This window comes from Eucalyptus grandis, chromosome 3 (assembly GCF_016545825.1).
Source record: "Eucalyptus grandis isolate ANBG69807.140 chromosome 3, ASM1654582v1, whole genome shotgun sequence".
NCBI classification, from domain to species: Eukaryota; Viridiplantae; Streptophyta; class Magnoliopsida; order Myrtales; family Myrtaceae; genus Eucalyptus; species Eucalyptus grandis.
This window is the reverse complement of record NC_052614.1, coordinates 11,145,441-11,167,686: the sequence shown is the minus strand read 5'-3', so window position 1 is coordinate 11,167,686 and position 22,246 is coordinate 11,145,441. Positions and strand designations below refer to the sequence as shown.

At 40.2% G+C, this 22,246-nt stretch overlaps 2 protein-coding genes and 1 non-coding gene across 9 annotated transcripts; 1 reads left to right on the top strand and 2 right to left on the bottom strand.

Moving 5' to 3' along the window:
• Nucleotides 1-842: 842 nt before the first annotated feature.
• Nucleotides 843-6,207, bottom strand: LOC104436532 (probable LRR receptor-like serine/threonine-protein kinase At4g29180). Of its 2 annotated transcripts, none has more exons than XM_010049336.3 (12): nt 6,038-6,205; nt 4,770-5,804; nt 4,336-4,474; nt 4,175-4,246; nt 3,981-4,052; nt 3,824-3,904; nt 3,560-3,705; nt 3,027-3,244; nt 2,633-2,759; nt 2,486-2,548; nt 1,643-1,832; nt 843-1,482 (listed from the first exon to the last, which is right to left on the bottom strand). In XM_010049336.3, the coding sequence occupies exons 1-12, from the start codon at nt 6,123-6,125 to the stop codon at nt 1,044-1,046; spliced, it is 2,670 nt and encodes an 889-aa protein (XP_010047638.2). In that variant the 5' UTR covers nt 6,126-6,205; the 3' UTR covers nt 843-1,043. The 2 variants fall into 2 exon arrangements, with proteins under 2 accessions (XP_010047638.2, XP_010047639.2); XM_010049337.3 differs by having other exon boundaries at nt 1,140-1,482; nt 1,714-1,832; nt 6,038-6,207.
• Nucleotides 6,208-15,643: 9,436 nt separating this feature from the next.
• On the top strand, nt 15,644-18,208 carry LOC104439030. 3 transcript variants are annotated; one of them, XR_005549398.1, is made up of 5 exons: nt 15,644-15,815; nt 16,158-16,238; nt 16,338-16,815; nt 17,440-17,496; nt 17,630-18,208. It is a non-coding gene; the product is annotated as an uncharacterized LOC104439030 (transcript). The 3 variants fall into 3 exon arrangements; XR_005549397.1 differs by having other exon boundaries at nt 16,338-17,496; XR_005549399.1 differs by having other exon boundaries at nt 16,158-16,272; nt 16,390-17,496.
• LOC104436531 (vacuolar protein sorting-associated protein 32 homolog 2) lies at nt 16,425-21,736 on the bottom strand. 4 transcript variants are annotated; one of them, XR_001985339.2, is made up of 9 exons: nt 21,393-21,713; nt 21,194-21,295; nt 20,702-20,801; nt 20,122-20,207; nt 19,949-20,040; nt 19,653-19,767; nt 19,455-19,537; nt 16,938-16,989; nt 16,425-16,799 (listed from the first exon to the last, which is right to left on the bottom strand). XR_001985339.2 is itself a non-coding variant. In XM_010049335.3 (7 exons), exons 2-7 carry the CDS (start codon nt 21,284-21,286, stop codon nt 19,532-19,534), a joined length of 426 nt encoding a protein of 141 aa, XP_010047637.2. In that variant the 5' UTR covers nt 21,287-21,295; nt 21,393-21,729; the 3' UTR covers nt 19,099-19,531. The 4 variants fall into 4 exon arrangements, 2 of the variants coding, with proteins under 2 accessions (XP_010047637.2, XP_010047636.2); XM_010049335.3 differs by lacking the exons at nt 16,425-16,799; nt 16,938-16,989 and having other exon boundaries at nt 19,099-19,537; nt 19,719-19,767; nt 21,393-21,729; XM_010049334.3 differs by lacking the exons at nt 16,425-16,799; nt 16,938-16,989 and having other exon boundaries at nt 19,099-19,537; nt 21,393-21,711.
• Nucleotides 21,737-22,246: the final 510 nt, after the last annotated feature.

Sequence of the window (22,246 nt, the reverse complement as noted above, 5' to 3'; positions counted from 1 at the left end):
ATTTTCACTTGCAACATTCATCATCTTCATTTCCTACATATTAATTGATGTAGAAATTTCCAAATGTCACATTTTGATTTCCTAAGTTAACAAGAAATACTTTATCTTTTTCTTACTCTTTTACCTTTTTGGTCATTATAAATGCTATGGTAGTTTCATTCAATTATTTTTTATCTTAGGATAACCATAATAGTAAAGCTAAAACCTCATTTAAAGTTGTATCAAGTTGAATTACCTACTATTATAGTTTTCTCATTTATAGATTAAACTAAATTTCACTAAAAAACACGAAACACAAAATCACGACTAAAAATTTAGGAACAGCATTCAAATTTTTATAAGTACGATTATTTATAGATGAATATATATACTTTTGGATATCTTTATAAAAACACTTGTTAGTAAAATTAGCAAACATATCAACCCAATATAACTCTAAATGAGTTTATATTTTTATTGTTATAGAGATCATAAGTTAGCATATATTTAAACAAAACTGTCGTAATATCTAAAAAGATTAAGAAGATACTAAAAAGATAGCAGATTTTTTGTAAGGTAAGAAAATAGATTAAAATGAAAAGATAGTCTTAACTTTGGCACTACAGTAATTATGAAAACTTGTGAAAAGTAGTAAGGATGGATTTGACTTTGTCGTGATAAGTTGAAGGCTTAGATTGAAAAACATGAAAGTTTAGGGATTAAATTGAATATTTATAATAATTCAAGTACCATATTGAATAAATTAAAAGTCCAATGACAATATTGCACATTGGATCAAAATCTAAAAACTATTAATGCCATTTTTCAAAAAGAAAATTTCAAGCACAGTTGCTTAAGAGAGGTTCAGAAAAATAAAAATATTCACAAGCTTTAATATCGCATGTGGCAAATATACACACAAACAAGTAACTATAACCATTATCATCGTTACTTGCCTCCTATGACAGAAGATAGACACTGGCGAGAGAGTTTTCACAAGAAACGTTACAGTTGTTAAGAATACAACTATCAAATCCGTGGCGTTCCACTCAAGTCTCAATCTGCTACCTTGGCGAAATAGCTGACATAGAATCAAAGTTGGTCGACTGAATTTCCGGCGAACTTGTCGAAACCGTCGTGCTGATTGCCTCGTCCCTCGGTCCGGGAGTTCTTTCCAAGCCCCTGGACAACTCCATTTCCAAGCAGTGCTTAAGCTCTGGCAACACGTAACCCATGGTCGGTCGATGTAGGGACGTGGATGCTGCGCAAGCCGTTGCTATCTCTACCGCTCTACGTGCCGAACTCTCGTCAAAGTCTCCCTGCAACCTTTGATCGACAAGGTCTAGGATATCCCCTCTTTGAATGAAAGGACTCACCCATTCCAGAATATGGACTGGCATTTCGGCTTTGATGATTGCGGGCTGTCCCGTGATCAGCTCCAAAAGAACAATGCCGAAACTGTAGACATCGCTTTTCTCGTTCAGTTTGCGAGAAATGTAGTACCTGCATAGAAGGGACAAGATTCAGAAAACCATCAGAGACAGCCCTAGTTATCGTTTATGCATTGTAATCCTGAAATCAAGGGAAGCTATAATCAGTAGAAATCAATCTTTCTTTAGCAAAAGGCTTTATGGTTCAGTGACATTCATGTACTAATACGCACTCTGGGTCAAGATATCCAGTAGTACCCACGACGGAAGTCGTCATGTTACTAAGGCCGTCACTGGGGATAACCTTGGAAAGTCCAAAATCTGCTATTTTAGCCTCCATGCTTTCGCTCAATAGAATGTTGGCAGTCTTCACGTCTCTGTGAACAATCGGCGGTTTGCATCCATGGTGTAAATACTCGAGTCCTGCAAACCAATATCTGAAACTCCATTTTTTCACGACGAAAGAAAAATCGATTATGCGCAAAATGTTATACAAATGATGTTTACTCTTCCCTTTGTTACTGAAAATGTTTGATGCCATCTTTTCAGAGTCATGATTATTTCGTTTCAGTGAAGTTGTAGTCATCTGATGCTTAAGTATATGACCAGTAGATGTATGAGATCTTACTTGCACATAGATTGGATACAAGGATTCATTACATTGGATACTAAGGACTAAAGCCAGGACATGTTCTTTTGTTGTAACTGGATCTGGAACTCAAATTCGTTTCGGATGATGAATTTCACATCAAGCATAACCTTTTCATTATAAATCTAGCAGATTTTTTTTCTTGCAGATAGAATGTTTTGTCACATGATTCAGATTTTTTCTTTCTCTCAGATTAAGCTTATCGCACAACCACATTAAAGTTCACTGGACTCGACTTCACTTGTTCAGAAGAACTCATGGGATGAACCATGAGACAAATGCACGATGCGAGGAAAGGATTGACGGCATTTAATTCATCGACAGTTTAAGTTCAAGTCCATAAATAAAAGAATGTGACCAAACCACTAAGGTATGAGGGCCTGAGTAGAATGTTTCTTGAGCTTAGATATGATATAGAAAAGCTAACCTTGTGCAGCGTCTATTGCGACGCGAAGCCTTGATTCCCAACTCAATGAACGTGAATCACTGTCTGCAGGAGCAAGATATTGTATTAGTGTCTAAAATAGTAGTCATTATTTCGCCCTAAACTTCTTTCTTGTTCCCGTTGAATTACCTGAAAGATAATTTTTCAGATTGCCCTTAGCCAAGTATTCGTATATCAGCACCATTTTGTTGCTCTCATCACAATATCCAATGAAGGAGGCCAAGTTCTTATGGTGAATTCGCATTAGAAGTTCAGCCTGCAGACGGACCAGCAGCTTTAGTAATTTAAATAACATTCTTCAAGATTAAATTGATAATGTCTTGTAAACATTTTTTTCACAAAAACAATACGAGTTTGCATTCTCTGTCTCAATGGAACAACCTCTAAAGGGATCATCAATGATCAGCCTTTGCGGAGAGCAATGAAACCTCTACCGTCTTTAATGTATTTCAGCATTTTGTGTGTGGCATCAGGTTTTCTCAAATGTGCTAGGGACATTGATGTTTAAGAATATCGTACGAACCTCAGTTCGGAATTCTCTGAGCCCTTGTGAAGATGATGCAGATAGCATCTTCACTGCAACTTGGGTTCCTTCATTCATGATGCCGAGGTAGACATCACCGAATCCGCCCTTCCCAATAACTGTCTGGAAGTTGTTTGTCATGCTTACTACCTCAGGATATGTGAAATGCCTCTTCTCTGATGCTAAATATCTTCCCTCCTCATTCGGAGAACCTGTGCCTGTGATGATTTAACATGGGCGGGAGTTTCCAATTAATCTGGCACGTACTTCTATTTTCGGGATTTTAGATATGCATCTAAGTTTCATACCTAGCTAAGTTATCTTTTTCTATGTCCATATTGATGAGTTACTGCTGTCATCATATAAACGGTGCCAATGATTTAAAGAATGATTGCTGCTGATACAATAATAAAGTTTTCCTCTTTTTCTGTCTCTCTCCGTGCATCTATGCTTTCTAAGTCCTACTAGCACAGCACATCCTCTCTAAAGCTTGCCATAGAACATTCAGTTGAAAAAGAAAAGGAGATCAATACCTGATTTCCATTTTCTTCTTAGTTTCCAGAGCACCACCAGGGCAGCACATAGGGCCATCACTGATGACAATGATGAAACGATGGGAATGATGATACCCTTCTTCCTTTTGCAAGAAGCAGAGCCACAGAGGTTTTGTTCATCGACACTGAAAAGAGAGAAAGATGAGTTCGTGGAGAGAAAATGGTAACACTGGACAGAAACATGTGGAGGGAAAGGAATGGGTTCATCCACGACAGTCATTGACCGAAAAGGAGCATGCCAACCTCAATGTGAGCGACCCTGCATTCGATCTTTCTAAAAGAGCTTTAGGCACAGCTCCTGACAGATTGTTGCCTCTCAAGTCCCTGAAAGTCAAGTAATCATCTCATACAATTAGTAAATCTAGTTGTATCGCAGATGAAGATAATTCTGTCTACTTACAGGTACTTCAAGTTTTTGAGTTCTTCCAAGAACTCCGGCACTGGTCCGGTTAAGCTATTGTTCGACAGGTCCCTACACAAGATAATACTTTTTGAGATGCTATAAGCTGACACGAAAGAATCTTAAAGTTAATTTAGCAAACCAAATTGGTGGCATATTATGGCCGAGCAGTATGGAATTCTTAGTACGCTCACAAGGATTCCAATGACGAAAGTTCTACCAAAGCAGCAGTAATTGCCCCATTCAATTTGCTCGAGCTTAAGTTCCTGCATACATCATAGAAGACATCCTGAGGCTAAAATTTTCACCCAAACTAGTTAATGTGTGCCAGACCAAATGTGCCGCAAGAACTCACAGGTAGATTACATGAGGGGGAATCGAACTGCCGTAGTTGCATGTGAGCCCTTCCCATGGGTACTTCTTTGGCCCACATGGATCGCCCGCCCAGTTCTTCTTTATTTGATATGTTGTTTTGACACTGAGCAAAGCATTGACTGTATATTGTATCAGATGCAATGAAGTAGACAAAAAGTAGTGTAGACTTTCATATCTAGTTTAAGCACATACTAACAGCCACGAAATTGCCTCAACATAAGTACTGATTCCGAGACTCCTGTAGTAGCATGCAGTTTTTTCGCTCTTCATTTCTTTTCATATCTCAAGCAAGTACAACCTCAATTGCTTTCGCTAGAGCAAACTTGACCATCCCTTGAGACTATTCCCCGTTACTGATTCCATTATGCTTATAGGCTATGCAGAATCGATTCAGACACTAAGAGGAGAACTTACCATCTTCGCTGTTTGTTAGCAATTCATCCAGCAACCTCGCCTTGTAGATCTCAACAGCATTCAGTATGGGCGGAAGAGCTGAATCAGCTGTTTTATAGATCATGATTCGATGTTCACCTCCCACCAAGGCTTTTGAGTTAGATATCGTGGCTGCATAGAGGTAGAGCGGACTAAAAGGCCCAGAGATTTGAGATCCATTCCATGATATATTGAATTTTCTTGAAACGTTTCTCTGAAGCGGCTCAACTTCGGCAAAGTACAAGTACACAAAGAAATGATCGCTTGCATTGCTTGAGGTCCAGCGCAATTCTAAGGGTTTGCTCGCATCCCGTGACCTAGCAGCTGTCTGAATGACTTCAGGAGGCGCTTTGTAGCCGTTTTCATTTGTATTAACTACCAATGAAGTATTGATCGCCTCCCATGAAGGGGAAACATAAGGAGCCCAAATGCGGTCATATATATCATCTGTGTATCTACCACTTCCCTCGATTGAACCGACATTCAACCTTTGAAAGAGAAGTAATGAAGCAGATTTCCCATATTCGGAGTCATATGTCGAACTGTTCACCGGCCTAAGCTCCAATGCCGATATGAAAGGAATTCCCACACCAATGTTCACGAGACAAACGTAAATAGCCTCCGAAGATGCAAAACTGACAGTCTCTGAAGTCACGATGTCAGAAGTATTGCTGAATTTCACCGTTAACCAGAGATTGGCATCGAGATAAAGATCGAACTGAGGCGGAGCATTGAGTCCATCATAGTTTGCATAAAAGAAACTAGCTCTTATTAAATATAAGCTGGCGTTACCCGCAGCAGGTCTTAGGGTGTAACAGTTCTTGTTTCCTTGAGGAAAGCTTCGGAGATCCGAAAGTGGCTGAGGCAGAATGGGGTTGTTCGGGTATGCATAGTCAGAGGAGATGTTCCTGTTTAGTCCGGTGTCGGTGTAAGCTCCATCAGACTCATAACTAATTCCGGTGTCCTGGTCAACATACTTGAAATTCACAGGCGAGCCGCAGTCTATGCTTATGAAGCCTATTTCAAACAAATCAGAGCAGAACATTTTGCAGACAGTCAGAAGAAAGAGCTCCAGATGATCTTTAACCACAAACATAACAACGCGTTTTTCACCAGCCTATTCTAACACGTTCTGCCGACAATCGTCGAGCACCAGAAGGGTTCATGTAAAATCGTGCAGCAACTTGCAGGAACAGGTTCCATTCCTCAATCAGATAGAAATCAGAAGAAAACGTGAGCCATTTGCTGACCTGTTTGAAGCTGCCCATTTGCTGGAACTGCAGTGAGAATGCAAAGGAAGAGCAGCTGAAGGGAACCGATTGACATCTCCACCATCATCTTTCATCTCAGCATGACTGAAACTACTGCAACACGGCGATGTTATACCAGAATGATTGTTCCTTTCGTTTCTCTCATTGGACTCTATGTTGCCACGTATGCAGTATGCACATAAACTATCGAAAATGATTGCTTGCTTGTCTTTAATTAGATATCTGACCAGTAGAGTCGTACCTGCTTTTCAAGAAGCACAGGCATTGTGGTCCTGGTCAAACGATTGACGATTGCTGAGATTCGAACTGACCCACTTATTCATGCATACAAAAAACACAAACAGGGAATCGGTAGGCAAGAGAGGGTAACATCAAAAGGTCAACATGAAAATGCAAATCAAATTAAAAGAAAATGTCAACTTGGAGTTTGGGGCCTATGTTGAAATTTAGAATTAAGAAAAAAAAGGTCAAAATAAAAAAATTGTGAGCGGCTAAATTTAGTGGGTTTCACCTGAGACCGACGTAATTTCATGACTCGCTTGTATTGGACTCACACGTACCGAGGCTCCTCCTCCTTGCATTTTTTTTTTCATTGTAGTGCTAATTTAGTAGATTAACACCTTCTAATGATCATGTAAATATTTTACGAAAAATGAATCAAATAACCAGCATACGATCCTTTGATGAAGTCATATAGCTGGTAACAGAAAGAATCACATTGATTTAGAGAAATTATATTGTCCAGAAGAATTGGAGGAGAAAAAGCTACTGCGATATAGTGATATCATACCAGTAGTGGATATATAATTGTAGTTTACAATAATTGTGATATACATTGTATTAATTGTAGTTTAATTGTAATTAAATCTTTGCCTTCTCACCCTAACAGGGAGACTTGAATTTGTACTCGTTACATTTGTAACATACACACCATTACATTTTTCTCCCTTCAACCACGAATCTCGACTTTGTATTAGACCCGATGTTTCCTGAGAGCCATCATACCTGAGGAGCCCATTGAGTTCATTCCACAGTGGTCATCATGACGCTAGCTACGCTGGCCATGATGCTCGTGGTTTTCTACCAAGGCCAAAGCTTTAGTTGTTGTTCGGCACACTTTTGTTACTCATTTTGAAAATCAGACACAACCGTCGGACTTGCCGTCCTCAAACAACCTAGATCCTGAAATTGCATCGCCATAGAAGCTGGACGCCTCCACATCTCAAACCTGCGATGCTCGCCGCTGTTGGGTTTGAATTTGGACGCCTTCTGTTGTTTATTTTGAAAAACAAACACCACCGCCAGACTCGTGGCCCTTTCTCTGAGCTAGATTGTGAATCTCCCCCCAACAACTACTGAACATGCCATCACGCACCACCAAAGCCTCCGAACATCAGATCCACATGCCTGTGGAGTTGCATGCGCTTGATACCCCCACTGCTCTGACATCATTGTCCCGTGCTTGAGCTGGCCAATCGCCATATCCAATGCATTTAAAAATGATTCGGCTTAAATTGATTACGTACTAAATATTTAGATGTCACATCGAACAATTTGAAAATTCAGTACCCACATTGCAAATTTGGCTATAGTTCAAAAGCCACAATAAATAAATTATAATTTCAAAGATTATACACACCAAAATTCAGAAATTGTCAATGTCATTTTCTCAACAAATAAAAGAGGTCGTTGGCTGAATCTTTTTTCTTTTCTTTATCAGATTTCTGGCCTGGAGAACCATAACTACTTTTCAAGAAATACAATGGTCCTGGTCATACGGTTGACGATTGATGAGATTCGAACTCACCAGCTACTCATACTTTTGATTTGTGCTTACAAGAAAGCATTAAAAATGATTTATTTCCATCAATCAAACACCAAGCAGTGGGTACCGCAAAAGCGGAAACTAAAGCCCGGACAAAGTTAAAGAAGAGGTCAACTTGGGGTATATAAATACTGCATGAACCATGAAGCTCGGTGCCACCATCATAGCTATGGAGTTAGGGTCCAAAAACGCAGACGCCATACAATAATGTTCTTGCTCAGATAGAAAATGCGAGCAAGTGGAAGAAAGAGAAGGTTATCCATTTAAGCTGCATTTGGTATTTCGAATTTGAATTTGGGTAGGATAAATTATTATCTTATCCGGTGTTTGGGGACATCTTTTGTACTAGATATGTCCGGATAAAATGCCGAATAAGAAATCCAAAAAATGAGATAGGATAAAGTTGGATTGAATAAGAAATAATTTTGCGAAAAAATATCTCAACAAAATGAGAATGGTCATTTGCTCCATCAACAATTGCTAATTAATCATGAATATTTCCATCAAAATCGAAAGTTTGAAGCAGGATAGCCTATGCAAAGACAAAACATCATATAGGCAAAATTGCCGGTGCCCTATAAAGTCTATGCTAGCCATTTTCCTATGTTAGCTTCTCTCTTATAAATACAACTATAATGTGGTCAACATCACCGTAACAGTGACCGCAAAACCATATTTGCTAGAGCAGCTTACCGAAGGTGACCATGTGGTTGATCACAAGTGTCACGTCCCGAACCTCGAGCTTATGCACATTCCTCGGTGGTCGACTAAATTGCGATGTTCCTAGGATGCGTCACCGACCCAAATGATTTATGCACATGCGGAAGCGAACAATAACTCTAGACAACAAACAACATGGGATAGAAAAACAAGATAATCAATTTTCATAAAATCTATACTTTATACACACATCAAGTTTATATACAAAAGTCTATAACAAAAAAGGAGCTACCAAGCTAACCCTACCCTGAACCCTATCTACTTGGAATCCGAGTCTATCACGACACCATCAGGCATGTCAAGGTCTAGAGGGTTAGCTACCTCTACTGTAGGCTCCTCAACTTTAGGTCCCGAGTTCACCTCAATGTCAACTATAATATCAGCGTCATGCACGAGATTGAGCTCAAAATACTCGCCATCGACGGTAGGTCCGTCAAAGCCATCCAAGGGGCCCTCTCGAACAATGTTGGGCCCGTGGTGAAACCATGCTCTAAATCTATAAGGGACTAACAGACCCTCATTGACCCAAATAATAGTAACCACAAGTTCAAGGGTCTAATCGGGGTTCCCGTGGATGGGTAAGACGGTACGCTCTTCTTCGGCCTCTCGCGGCCACCCAAAACAAACGGGTTGCACCTTCATCTAAGGACCTAAAAAAGTTATGTGATAGCCTGAATTTTTAGATTTTATTTTCAATTAAATAAATCGGGCCTTTCATCAACGAGCCGATAGTGCTATTCTCTAAGCCGATCACTCACGAGATAACTGGACTATCTGGGGAAGCAATTAAGAAATCTAAATGCAATAGATTTTAGAATTTGACTAGAAATCGACTACTCGACCGTGCTAATCAACAAAGGTCATTACGACATTGTCAAAATCGATCAGAGATCAGAGATAGGTCGATTCGATTGAGATATGTGATCAAAGTGTGAGTGATTCCACCTGATTGTAGAATTCTCATCAATTGGCACTAAATTGATTTTCTGTCGTTTTGGGTACCCTGTGTCTGTAATTGAAATATTGAGATTTTCACGACAACCGAAAGTCGCCAATGTATCGAAAATGTACATTGTCACTCGAGATAAATCGATCACGGGTCAATTGCACCCAAAATTCCTAAAAGGTACTTGGTAGACTAGGTCACGCTAAAAGCGCGTCGAAGTGAAATTAATCGTGAATTTGAACCAAATTTCATAAATTAAAAGTTCTATGGTGTCACAATCTATTTTAGGAACGTCGACTCATCCTCTAAAAAAATTTCAGAGATTCCGGGATTTTTACAGAAAACCGTTTCGGACATTGTAGAAATTAGCAAAAATTTGGATTGGCCAAATTGATTGGATTTTTGGCCTCTTTACTGAGCCTTTGAGTATCAGGGACTTACAGAAAATTATTCAGGATTTTTCTTCATCGAAATTAGACTTCAATTTGGGAAATTGAGTGAAGAAATTGATCCTAAAATTGGGAAATTCGAAATTAGGCAAGGGCTTCAATTTTTGGCTTCAATTTAGATGGTTTTGATGAAAAATTAACTAGAAAGTATTAGGGGAACATGAAATTAATGGAAGGGACTTTTAATCCTCTTCACTCCAAGCTCACACGTCTCTCCCTCATCTTCTCTCCATTTGCGCACACCACCGCCCCTTCTCTCTACCCCTTCTACCTCCATTTCCTGCTTTACTTTTCCTTCTTCCTGGTTTCCCTGCGAAGCTACCCCTCCACCACCGAAATTCATTTCTTCTCTGCCGCCTGCCTCTCCATTACGTTTTGTCCCCCTTCGGTCAACAAACGAGCGTGGAAGACCGCCGAAGTTGACCACCATTCAAATTCACGCACGCCTCCACGTTTTCAGCAACTTCCAGCGTGTGTTTTCGGCCCAGCTCCCGCCAGTTCGTGCACCCCTTCGCCAGCCTGCTCTCTCTCCTCTACGCTGCCACTTGGCCGCGTCTGCACCTTCATCGGTCAACAACCAAGCTCCCCCTCTCCTTAGTTGACCACCGAGTGCAGCGCCAGCCCACGATCGAAGCCGCGCGTCTCCCTTCAGCTGCAGCAGCTTCAACCCACGCGAGCAGCAATCCACCGAAGCAGCAGTCTTCAGCCCACGATCAGTCAGCTAATTTCACGGGCCCAGGATCTCCGTGAAAGCCAGTCCAGCGAAGCCCAGCTTCCTGCCATCCATTTGAAGCCCACGATTTCAGCCAGCAGCCCGTCTCGAGTTCAGCAGCCCACATGGATCAAGCTCAGCCCGTGTCTTCAGCCCATGCGAGTTTTGGTCCAGCTCCTTGAAGTCAGCCCAAGAAGCCCGTTCAGCCCATTCAAGGCCTGTTCAGTCCATTTGAAGCCCAGCCCATTTCCAGAGCACATCTCAGTTTGGGCTGAGATTTCTTGGGCCAAGTTTAGGCCCGGTCCAAGTCCGTCGACGCCGCCGAAAGTTCAGATTTCGGCCGCCATCGCGCCGTCATCGCAGTGAACCGGTTTCCGTAATAAACCAGTGAATTTATGCACTAAACTCTTCTTAGTAGGCTAATGACGTTTAAGGGATGCTTATTTTAATTTAATTAGGAATTAGGTGATTAGTTAGATTAAATTAGTGATTTAGTTATTTAATTGTGCATGTTAGGTGGTTAGATTAAATTAATCAAGGCCTAGATAGGATGTGCTATTTATCTAGAAGGGTTTGGGAATTTCCCGGGTCCGTATTGGTTTTTAATTTGGTGATTCTGGCCTAGGTTAGTATTTTTAGAATTTACATTGATTTATTTAATTAATTTTAGAAATTATTTAATTATTAAATATTTTCCGAAAATTAGGCCGAGATAGTCGATAACCAGAATTTCGTGCTGATTGCAATGATATAGTTAATTTCTACAATCGAGTGTTAAATTATGAAAATTGATTGTCAAATCCTCTTGAAAGAGAGGTGTGCCTTCGGGAACGCGGACACAAGTGGTGCATGGCTATCGTCAGCTCGTGCCGTAAGGTGTTGGGTTAAGTCCCGCAACGAGCGCAACCCTCGTGTTTAGTTGCCACCGTTGAGTTTGGAACCACCCCGTATGAACCTATGATCTGCCGATCCATTTGCAACTCCTTTGGAAATATTACCCAAATGGTATTTCTTGCTGATTGGAAATTGAGTCAATTATTCCAAAATTTGTGAATTTTGACATTTATCCAGAAAATCCTAAGTGTCGGGTTTTAAATACCGAAAATGATTTTATATACTATATAAACCAGTGGATTTTGAAAAGAAATGATATCAATCTTCTAGAATGAATTGATCATATACCCACACACGACAATTTTCATGGGTATTTCTAATACGAAGAAAATAGGACAGGTTCACCATTTTAATAGAGATATTTGAGTGCAATACACGGTGCCCTAGGCCATGTTTGAGTGATCGTGTGTTGGTTAAGAAAACCCGTCCCGAGCTATTAAGCTGGACGATGCACTACCAATGGATGTCGATCGTAGTAGATTCTGGACCGATGCTCCTTTATGGAATGCCGTCGACATAATGACGATGACGTGCACAATGGTGTGAGACGATGCCTGACAATGCTAGAGGACCGCTAACAGAAAGTAGGCCGTACCATATGCCGAGAGTAAAACTAGGAACGCATGATTGATTGAGTGTGGTGTTCCTGTTGTTGGAGCTTAATTGTTGCTCATATTTGTATGGATGTTTGTGATATAAATTGTATTGACCTACAAGGTGGGACTGAGGCGAGGTAAGTCCTTTATAATAAATGCGTGATTATGTGATTAGGACGCCTCTAAGCGTATTACCCTCCTAATCGGGGTTTAGAGTATAGACTTGCTGAGATATTATCTCACTGGTTATTAAATAATCATTTTCAAGTCCTTAGAAGATGGTCGTGGAGAACCAAGGCCCCGGAGTTTGAGGAGGTGGAGTATGGAGGATCAGCGGATGTGTCCTATTAGTATGTCATAGGATAGCCTCTTTTGAGAATCGACATTTTTGTAGGTTTTCGACTAGACCTGTTTTGTATCTAAACCGGTTGTTTATAAAAGTGTGCTTTTGTGAATTGTTGTCCTGCTTTTCTATCCCGAGATGATTATTGTCAGGGGATTTATTTTCATTTCCGCATGTGCAATAAAATGAAAGGGTCGGCGACTCATTTTGGGAAGTCGCAAATTTTTATCGACCAAAGAGAGATGGGCACGCGCTCGGAAGTTCGGGGCGTGACAAGTTAAACCCACGATAGGGTGAGACAATATCTTAGCAATTCTATGCCCCAAATCCCAATTAGAAAGATAATACACCTAAAGGCAGCTTAATCACACATCAAATAAGACTCACCTCGCCTCAACACATTCATGCACATCAGTACAGCTCATATAACATATTTAAACACAACAAGCGTAAACATTAATTGGAACACTTCAAATTCATGAATCAATCAATCACAAGGGTCCCTATTATAAGGCCAAATTGTCATGACACATCTCATACCGTGCCACACAATTTTATCTCATAATCAGGCACTGATATATCACTTAGTCAAGTATTCCAATTAATTATGACCCAACGGCTATGGCCGACTCAACAGTCAGCGGTCTTCCGACATAGTTGGGTGTCGTCTCGCACTATTGAACACGGCAATGTCTACATCTAGATGGCATTCTCGAATGAGCATTAGCCTAGCCTCCACTGTGATCGGCATCCGTTGATGTGGGGCATTCCCGAAGGAGCATCGGCTCAACCTCTACTGTAACCGGCATCCATTGACGTGGGGCATTCCCGAAGGAGCATCGTCCGGCATAAAAGCTCGTGACGGGTTTCAGTAGCGATTACATGCATATCCAATCCTAGTCAAGGATATTGTGCTTTGCACTTAAATGCCTCAATTTAAATAATGTATTTGGTATATTTTTCTTCATATTAAAAACACCCGGTAAAATAGGTATGCGTGAACACACGGTTGAACCGGACCATAAAGCGTGATATCTTTTCATTTTTAAATTCCACGATTTTATATAGTACTAAAAACATTTTAGGCGTAAAAAACCGAGATCCAATATTTTTCTAATTAAACACCAACATCTCATATTTTTGGAATAATAATTAAAAAATTAACACTCGGCATCAAATTGCACAAATCAACCACACCACGACGATTAGCATGAAATTCTCGCAACGAACTATTCCGGTATAATTTCCGGAAAATAAATAAATAAATAAATAATTTACAAACTAATTAAATAAATGCAAAATAATTAAATAAATCACTAATTAAGCTATATACACTAATCTAACCACCTAATTGGACTTAATTAAATAATATACTAAGCTAACTAAATCACATAATCCAATTAACTTCTAATTAAACTAATCTAACCACCTAATGAATCTAATTAACTATCTAAATGCTTAATTACATTAACTAATCCTCATAATCCACACTTAGTCTAAACTAATCCTCCTCTAAGCATAATTAAACTCCTAAGTAAGGTTTAGAGAGTAAACTCACTAGTTTAATGAGCCGATGAGTTCACGGCGACGGCGACACAGAAGCAAGTGAGACTTGGGCCTACGGCGACGCCAAGGGAGGTTCGGAAGGGCCTAAAAATGACCCATGAAGCTCACAGCCTAAGTTGTGAGTTTCGGTTCTGCTTTGGGCTGGACCGAATGGCTACGGCGGTTGGGACGGGCTGGATTGGTATGGAAGTGAGCACGGCGGAACTAGGTGGCGTCGGGGACGAGCTGGGGTGGCCGGCAAAGAAGCTGGTTGACGGCCTAGCTTCTGCGGATGCATGGAACTGAAGGCGGTCAAGCGAGCTCGGGGCTAGCCTCGTGGGCGACCGGAGAGCGTGCGGGCTACTGCGGCTTCGGCGGGCTCGGGCGGTGACTTGCGATGAAGACTGGCTGGTCTAGGCTGGTTCTTTGCTTCTAATCCAGCAACAATGGAAAAAAAAAAAAAAGAAGTAAGGAAGAAGAATAAGAGGCTGCTGCAGGTTGAAGGGGGGACAAGAGTCCACAAAAGTCCTTGGAAAATATCCTAAACACTTAAGTGTATGCCTTATAAGTCCATAGTTATGATCCAGTAGCAATTTTCCCACTCAAGCTTCTTCAATAAGCCAATTTTGAGGTTCAAATGTTGCAACGTCCCATGGCCTACGAATTTCAAGCATTCCAACTTCAATTTCACACTAAATCTCTCAAATTCAATCCAATTTGGTCCCCAAAAATACTAACTAAGGTGCCCACAACAAATCCACAATTTTCCTTATCAATTGATCCAACTTGAAGGCCAAAAATGCACACAAAAATGGCCCTTTGAATTTCCTGATTTAAAATCACCCAATTTCAATTTTTCGCTGAAAATTCGAGCTCGCCGAAAATTCTTCGAAAGATGAGTCGACTTCCAAAAAATAAAACGTAATGTGACACACTAGAACTTTTGATTCTTGAAATCGAGTTCAATTTCATGGTTAATTTCAACCAGACGCGATTTTAGCATAACCTAACCTACCAGATAGCTTTTAGGAATTTTTAGCGCATTTGATAGTGTCGTATTGATCATTGTAGATTAGCACAGTCGAGTAGTCGATTTTTGATGAAATTCTCAAGTTGGTCGCATTTATATTTCTTAACGGCTTCACCTGATAGATTAGTGATAAAGACTATAGACGCGTCGATGCAAATCTTATTTCATATAATTGATATAAGGTCGAAAATCAGGATGTCACAACAAGGTCACCATTGGATATTTTTTCATTTAACTCCGAAAGAATAACACCGCCAGCAATTCAAGGTAATATCATTCGATTATAATGAAATGGGCACTTTAATACGTGCAAATTTATCTGGAAATATTCGCGTGATACATTGGTTCACGTGATTAATTATATATCATTATTAGCTAACCTCTCTGATTTGATAGCTTGTCAAATTTTTGGGGGTGCAAAACGTAATAAGGGGAAAAGTCGGTGAGCAATGTGTAATTTCCGCCAACCTTTGTCGAAACGAGTAGGAAAAAAAAGCTCAAAAACTCAAACCTCGCTCGCTCCAGGACCTTCAAACCCCAACCAAATTCCCGCCAAAAGAAGAACGAGGGAGAGAGAAATCTCGCGGAACCTGCCGCAGCTCGAGTTCGTCTTCTCCTCCACCGCTCCCTTCGTCGAATCGCGCAACAACAAAATTGAGTTGTGCTTTCGTCTGTGTTTTTTGGGGGCTGATCTGAGGTTAGATTACGCATGGAGCGAGCATTTTGGTTCGCGAATTTCAGCTAGGTTTTCGAGTTTCGGGCTACAGGGTGACACCGAATCGCCTGGTGGTTCTCGAGTCGAACTAGTCGTCATTTGATGCTTGGCGCATTCGCTCGATGGTGTCGCCGGGTCGGTTTTCAATTTTAGGGCTATTCCTGATCCTCTGGAGTCTCGATGGTGCCTTGATTTTTTTGCTACGTCGTTTCGATCTGCGGATGTTGTTTGCACTGAGGATTGCTGTTCTCTTGCTTGACTATGGATCACCGGCCTAATTTGTGCCGTGGATTAAACATTTGTTAAATTTTGGGTCGTGTGCAGTCGAAAAAGCGTGGACTCCCATTGGAAGAGAAGCGAGAGAAGATGTGTCAGATATTCTACGAGTCGCAAGGCTTCTTCCTCGTGAGATTCTGACACTTTTGACCGTATTTATCGAGTATCTCACAGTTCTCAACATGCTTCATTTTGACTGAAGTTTTCTTGTTTTTGCTGATGTTGTAGTTTGGAAAGAAGTGGAGTCATACCATGTTTTTGCATTCTTTGTCCTAGGAAGGAAGAGAGAGATTCATCCATGAGAGTACAAGTCGATAGCACTCATCAGAAGTACTCTTCCTTGTTACGTTTCAGCTAAAGGAGCTTGAGAAATTGGGACCCAGAAAAGGTGTTATTACCCAGTCCGTCAAAGATGTTGTTCAAAGTTTGGTTGATGATGATCTAGTCTCAAAGGACAAGATTGGAACTTCGGCGAGTCATAGCTTTCCCGACATGAGTTTTCCCCCTCAACTCTATATCAACAAGAAATACACCGACATGATTGCTCATATATTCATGCTTCCAAACTCTTTTGCTCCTCACGTCATTCTAATACTAAACTCAAGCAGTACTTCTGATCAAGTATAGCACTGAAATGCCTAATTGCGGGAATTGGCTTGAAATTTCAGGTATATTTCTGAGTCTTCCTAGCTGCGCGGCAAACCAGGTTGAGATCAATACTTCACTGTTGACCTGAATTCTATGAGAGCTGTCTCTTTGTTTGCATTCATTATGCACTTTGTTAACGATAACAACAGAGTAACTAAATCACAGCTGCGAAATGTGTACCTGAAACTTGAATCTGATGTCCAAAGAAGTAAGAGGCGGCTCGCAGGGCTAGCTGATCAGTACAATGCATTAAAGAAGGGAAGGGAGGAATCTGTGAGTAGATCTATTTTCAACAATAGGCAATATGGTCCTAAAGAGTGAAATGTAAAAGTTGTGTGCTTCCTCTGTGGCTTGACCAGGATGAACGTAAGGAGGCTTTAAGCAACCTTAAAAAAGTAGAGGCGACATACAATGAGTTGAAGGTTGTGGTTGAACTATTCCCCCATTCTCATTGATTATCCAAAATTAAAAGTGAAGTAATAATGATAGTCCATCGTCTGATAGTTTAGGACGAGATGGCAGAATATGCAGACAATGATCCAGCTGCCTTTAAAGCAATGAGTTAGGAAAGCCGGTCTTATGATGCTCAAATTTCTAGTTTTTTCCTTAAGCTTTTCTGGATTTCTCGTTTCTTTCTTTATGTTATTTTGTTTGGCGATCTGACTAGCTGACTCTTTCTCAGTAATATGGACAGAGGATGCAATATCGGTTGCTCATGCAGCAGCCAATAGATGGACAGGTGTTACCTTTGACAGATACTGCTTTTTTAAGCGTTTATTTTAGTCTTCATGTAAGCGCTTGAGCAATTTCTCGACATTGTGAATTTTCTCTATTCGGCCCTTTAAATTCTTTCTGGGCTTATGATTTTGTAGACAATATTTTCACACCGAGACAGTGGTGCTCAAACAATTTTCCAGAAGCCAAAGAACAGCTAGAACATATGTACCGGGAGGAGTTCTCATAAGCACATGTATAGCCCCGTCCAAAAGCATCATAGTAGGTAGACCAACACCCAAATACTGATAACTGCGGTTTATTTGGCCAAAAACACTATAAATAGCAGCATCTAAACCATTAGCAAATGTGATGGTTTTGTTCCGAGAAACATTTTCTGCTCACCAGATAAATCAGTCCAGTCAAAATATAGTTCCAAAAGGATGAGTGAATTTATTCTTAAGCAAGGTGTGAGCAGCTCCTTCGAAGTAGCTGTTTTAGCTTAGCAGATCTTTCGAAAAACTTGTTCAAAAAGTCTTAAACTTATTGCATTTTTGCCAATCATAATAAATCTTTCAATTTTGATACTTCAATCCTAAACTTTTTCATTTATTGTGTTAATTGAGTTCATCCGACCAATTTGGTAGGAAATTACTAACTTGACATTTTAAATAATATTTTAATAATATTTTGAATTTTCTATGGTTTTCTTCTTTTTATTTTACTTTTTTTGCTTTTTCTTTTGCTTTTTTTGGGGAGGGGGGGGTCGGATTTGGGCACCAAGGGTTGCCAGCCAAATCCGAAACCCCAGAGAAAAAAGCCAAAAAGCCAAAAAGTAAAAAAAAAAAAAAAAAAAAACAAAAAAGATAAAATATTATTAAAATATTATTTAAAAGTGTGGGGGCTCGGATTTGGGCACCAAGGGTTGCCAGCCAAATCCGAAACCCCAAAGAAAAAAGCCAAAAAGTTAAAAAAAAAAAAAAACATAAAAAGATAAAATATTATTAAAATATTATTTAAAAAGTGCCATGTCAGGCAAGAAGTGAAAATAAGTGAAAATATTTAAAATTGAATTAGCATAAGATGAAAATGTTTAGGACTGAATTAATAAAATTAAAAAATATAGGACTGAATTGATAAAAGTATAATAAGTTTAGGACTATTTAGACAGTTTTTCCTTTTCTAAGTTCTTTGACCCAAGTTCTAATGCTGAAATGCAACTGCAGGTGGGAATTACTGATGATTTGGACCACTTGGAGATGTCAACACTGGGAAACTAGATACCACAGAGTCAAATGGCATATGCACCAGTTGTCGCATCCAATTTCTCTCGGATTCTGATGCAAATATGTTAAACTGACAGGGCACATTGCACGGGTATGTTGTTGCCCTGGTCTGATGCCTGAACCAAGCTTCCTAGATTTGTAATAAAGGTTAGCTGACCCTCTCTGAATGCGCAAGCTGAATCGGTTTTTATCCTTAATGAGATTGGGGCGAGGTGTAATTTGATCATACAACTCAATAGAAACATACTTTGACAGTGGTATCTCTGATCTCTCTCTCTCTCTCTCTCTCTCTCTGATTTAGAGAACCGTGTTGAGCGAAAAAGGTAGGGAAATGACATTGCTGAAACCTTGCTAACAAATTGAAATCAGGCATCCATTTGCTCTTCTGGGATATATGACTAGGATATAGACATCCATAGACACACTAGAATAGTACTTCAGGGGAAGATCGAAACTGTCTAGATCGAAATAAAAAAGCCCAATCAAGATCGAAGTGCAAATTATGAAAAGCATGGTCCAACTTCGTAAGATGGTGAACACTTGAGAAACTACTGTTGGGGTATGTCTCCCAAGTAAATGCAATTTCACCATATCTAGTAATAAAATATCAGCCGATTCCAATAGCGCCTTCAAAATCCCCATGCAACAACAATGATTTGCTCAATACTAGCTTTTGAAAATATGAGAGAAGATTGACCTGCTCAAAGTGCCATGTCAGCCTGCAAAGTAGCAAGTCCTGTCAGCTCCTTCCAGTTCTTCAAGCTCAGCCTCATGCTAATCCTGGAATTACAAGGTGATTAGAGATAAGCATGGACTGTCCAGGAGGTAGTTTGAGATCCACCCAATCGATGATCAAAAGCATAACTAAAATCAAACAAAGTGTGAGGATGGTAACCCCATCAAAGTGAGTGGCTGCATCAGAAAAAATTGACGACGAATCTTCACTTTCATTCACGTTTACCATTCCTCTATTCATCTCATCCACGGTCCTGTCCCCATCATCAGTATTTCTGTGAAAAAATAGACATCAGTCTACTCTACGAGCAAAAGAAAGCACCATAATGGAGCACCCGGCTAATTCAAGCTCAAGAAGCTGCAATAAGAAAGTGCTGCCACATTGCATGGAAAGAAACAAATGTCAACAGAATTAGTATTCTGGAATTCAGAAAGGAAAACAAAAGTAGAACGTACTTCACTTCCTGCATTTTTTTGAGTTCTTCTTCTCCACTTTCCAGAGCATCCACAGTTTCAGTTCTTGCTTTTTCTCCTTCCAAAAGTATTATCTGGACCATTCACATATCAGTCATCCAATCCTAGAAGCAGATATCAAGGAAGTTCTGAATCATTGAATCTTGATGGCTCACCTTTTTCCTAATCTGTAATTGGGAATTTTCGAGCTGCTCAATCTGCTTGTAATACAGCGTCTTCATCTCCGAGCATCGAGATGCAGCTGCATTCCCAAAGGCACAACTTTACGTCAATAAGATAACAACTAGCCGACTTCAATAATTGATAAATGCCATCATATAGCTTCAAGTATCATATGAAAGAAAAAAAAAATCTTGCATAGTTGCAAGGGAAAAGAAATCAAGCACTATAGGCGAAATGATAGAAAATGAAGTTGCAGCCACAAACAACAAAATGTAATGGTGAAAGAATTGATTGTGCTAAGATTGCTATCCAGTAGTAAGGTCACGATTATACAAAGGAAAGTACAGATCAGAATGCAATGACAGATCAAAGTGCTTCAACTGCCACAAACAATGAAATAACGAACGTAAGGACAAGTTCATGTGGATTTGAACCGAATTATCGTGTACAAAACTCTATTTCTAATAACCAGTGGACAGGTTGAGCAAATGAAGCAACTCTGAGAAAAAACATAACAAAAGCAAAGGTGTAAAAGGTATCTATCCAGGAAAAACGTCGAGGTGAATGACGTACCTCTTTCATCTCCTGCTCTTCTGAACTCCTTCTCTTTCCTAGCCTCTTGAGAAGCCTTCTTTTTGTAGGTCTGCGACTTTTTCTTCTGCCTTTTGTGTGTCTGTACAGAGAGGAGGACAGAGGGTCCAAATGAACCAGTTAAATATACAAATGATATAACCTACTGTAATTATTTGTATAGACTAAATTTCAATCTTTTTTTCAGCCTACAATCTAAGAAAATAAATCCACATCTTAATATAGAGAAATGCAGATGCATGTGTTTTACTATCATACGTACTTGAAGTATGCATTTCTTAATTACTCACAACATCAAGGGAAATCGAAATGAACAAGACTCTCTCCACATAAAAAGCACAGGTCCCCATTGGAAGCCCAAGGAAGTACATCTACTCGTCAGTTTTCCCAAATAAGAAAAACCCAGAAAACCCTTTCTTCAGCCATTGAAGAAAAAAGAAGCCGAAAACTCAAAATGAAGCGCAGGAACAGTACCTCCTTCAGCTTATCCATCGGGGTGAGAGGCTGAGCGTCGGTCCCCGGCTGAAGTATCAGTATCTTGCAAAGGCAGCCCATCCAGCCAGACATGATTGATCACTGCCCAAGGAAAACCATTGATGTCATATCAACACCAAAAAGAACGATCCGCCGAAACAAACCGGACAGATCAAACAGGGGAAGAGCGCATACGAACCTCGGACAACTGTCGGTGAAGCTCGCCGCCGGGCTGAGGGATCGGACAGAGAACGAGAGCGACATCGAGGCGGGGCAGATCGGCCAGGCTTATAAGGATGTATCTCCATGTCTGAAAAGGGCCTCCTTCCGAAGGCGGAAACCGAAAGTTCGCAGCTAGCTACCGCTGCCGCTTGCGGCGGCAACGGCAGCCGCTAGCGGCAGCATCGTCACTGGAAGTGCTGATTTATAGAATGCCAAAGCGGAGTACTATGACCATTTTATTTTACCCATCCTCGTTCTTCGTCGATCCCATGTTTTAAAAATCCTATCCGTTCTTCTGATGCCCTTCCCTGGTTTCTTATTTTGCGGTCCCACTTTCCTTCATCCTCTTCTTTTTCCCCTCCGCAAATTTCCACCTTGAAGTCCTTTTATTGAAGGGTAGTTATCAATAATTGAGGAGGATGCAGGGAATACAGGGCGCGGCCTTTAATTTTTTTAGTCAGGAATACTCTCGAATTTCAGTTACGCTCTCGTCGCACTCATAGAATGTCTCGACCAGAGTGGGGAAAAAAAAGTTCATAGAATGTGTATTGATCACGAAATTATGGGTACTAGGATGTGAGTATCCATCACCCTCTCTCGCGATCGTCCATATTATTCGTGAAATAAATATTTTAATCCAATCAAATCATGTCAATCCAGAATAGCTACATTGGGGATAGTTAACACCACATTTTATCTTGTGAGAGAACATATGAAACATAATAACATAAAACCATACCATATGTCCTGGGAAAATTAGCGGGCATCGTTTTTTAACCCTATTTATACGAGATCTTTTGCTCACATGGCCATTCCCAATAAGTACTTAAT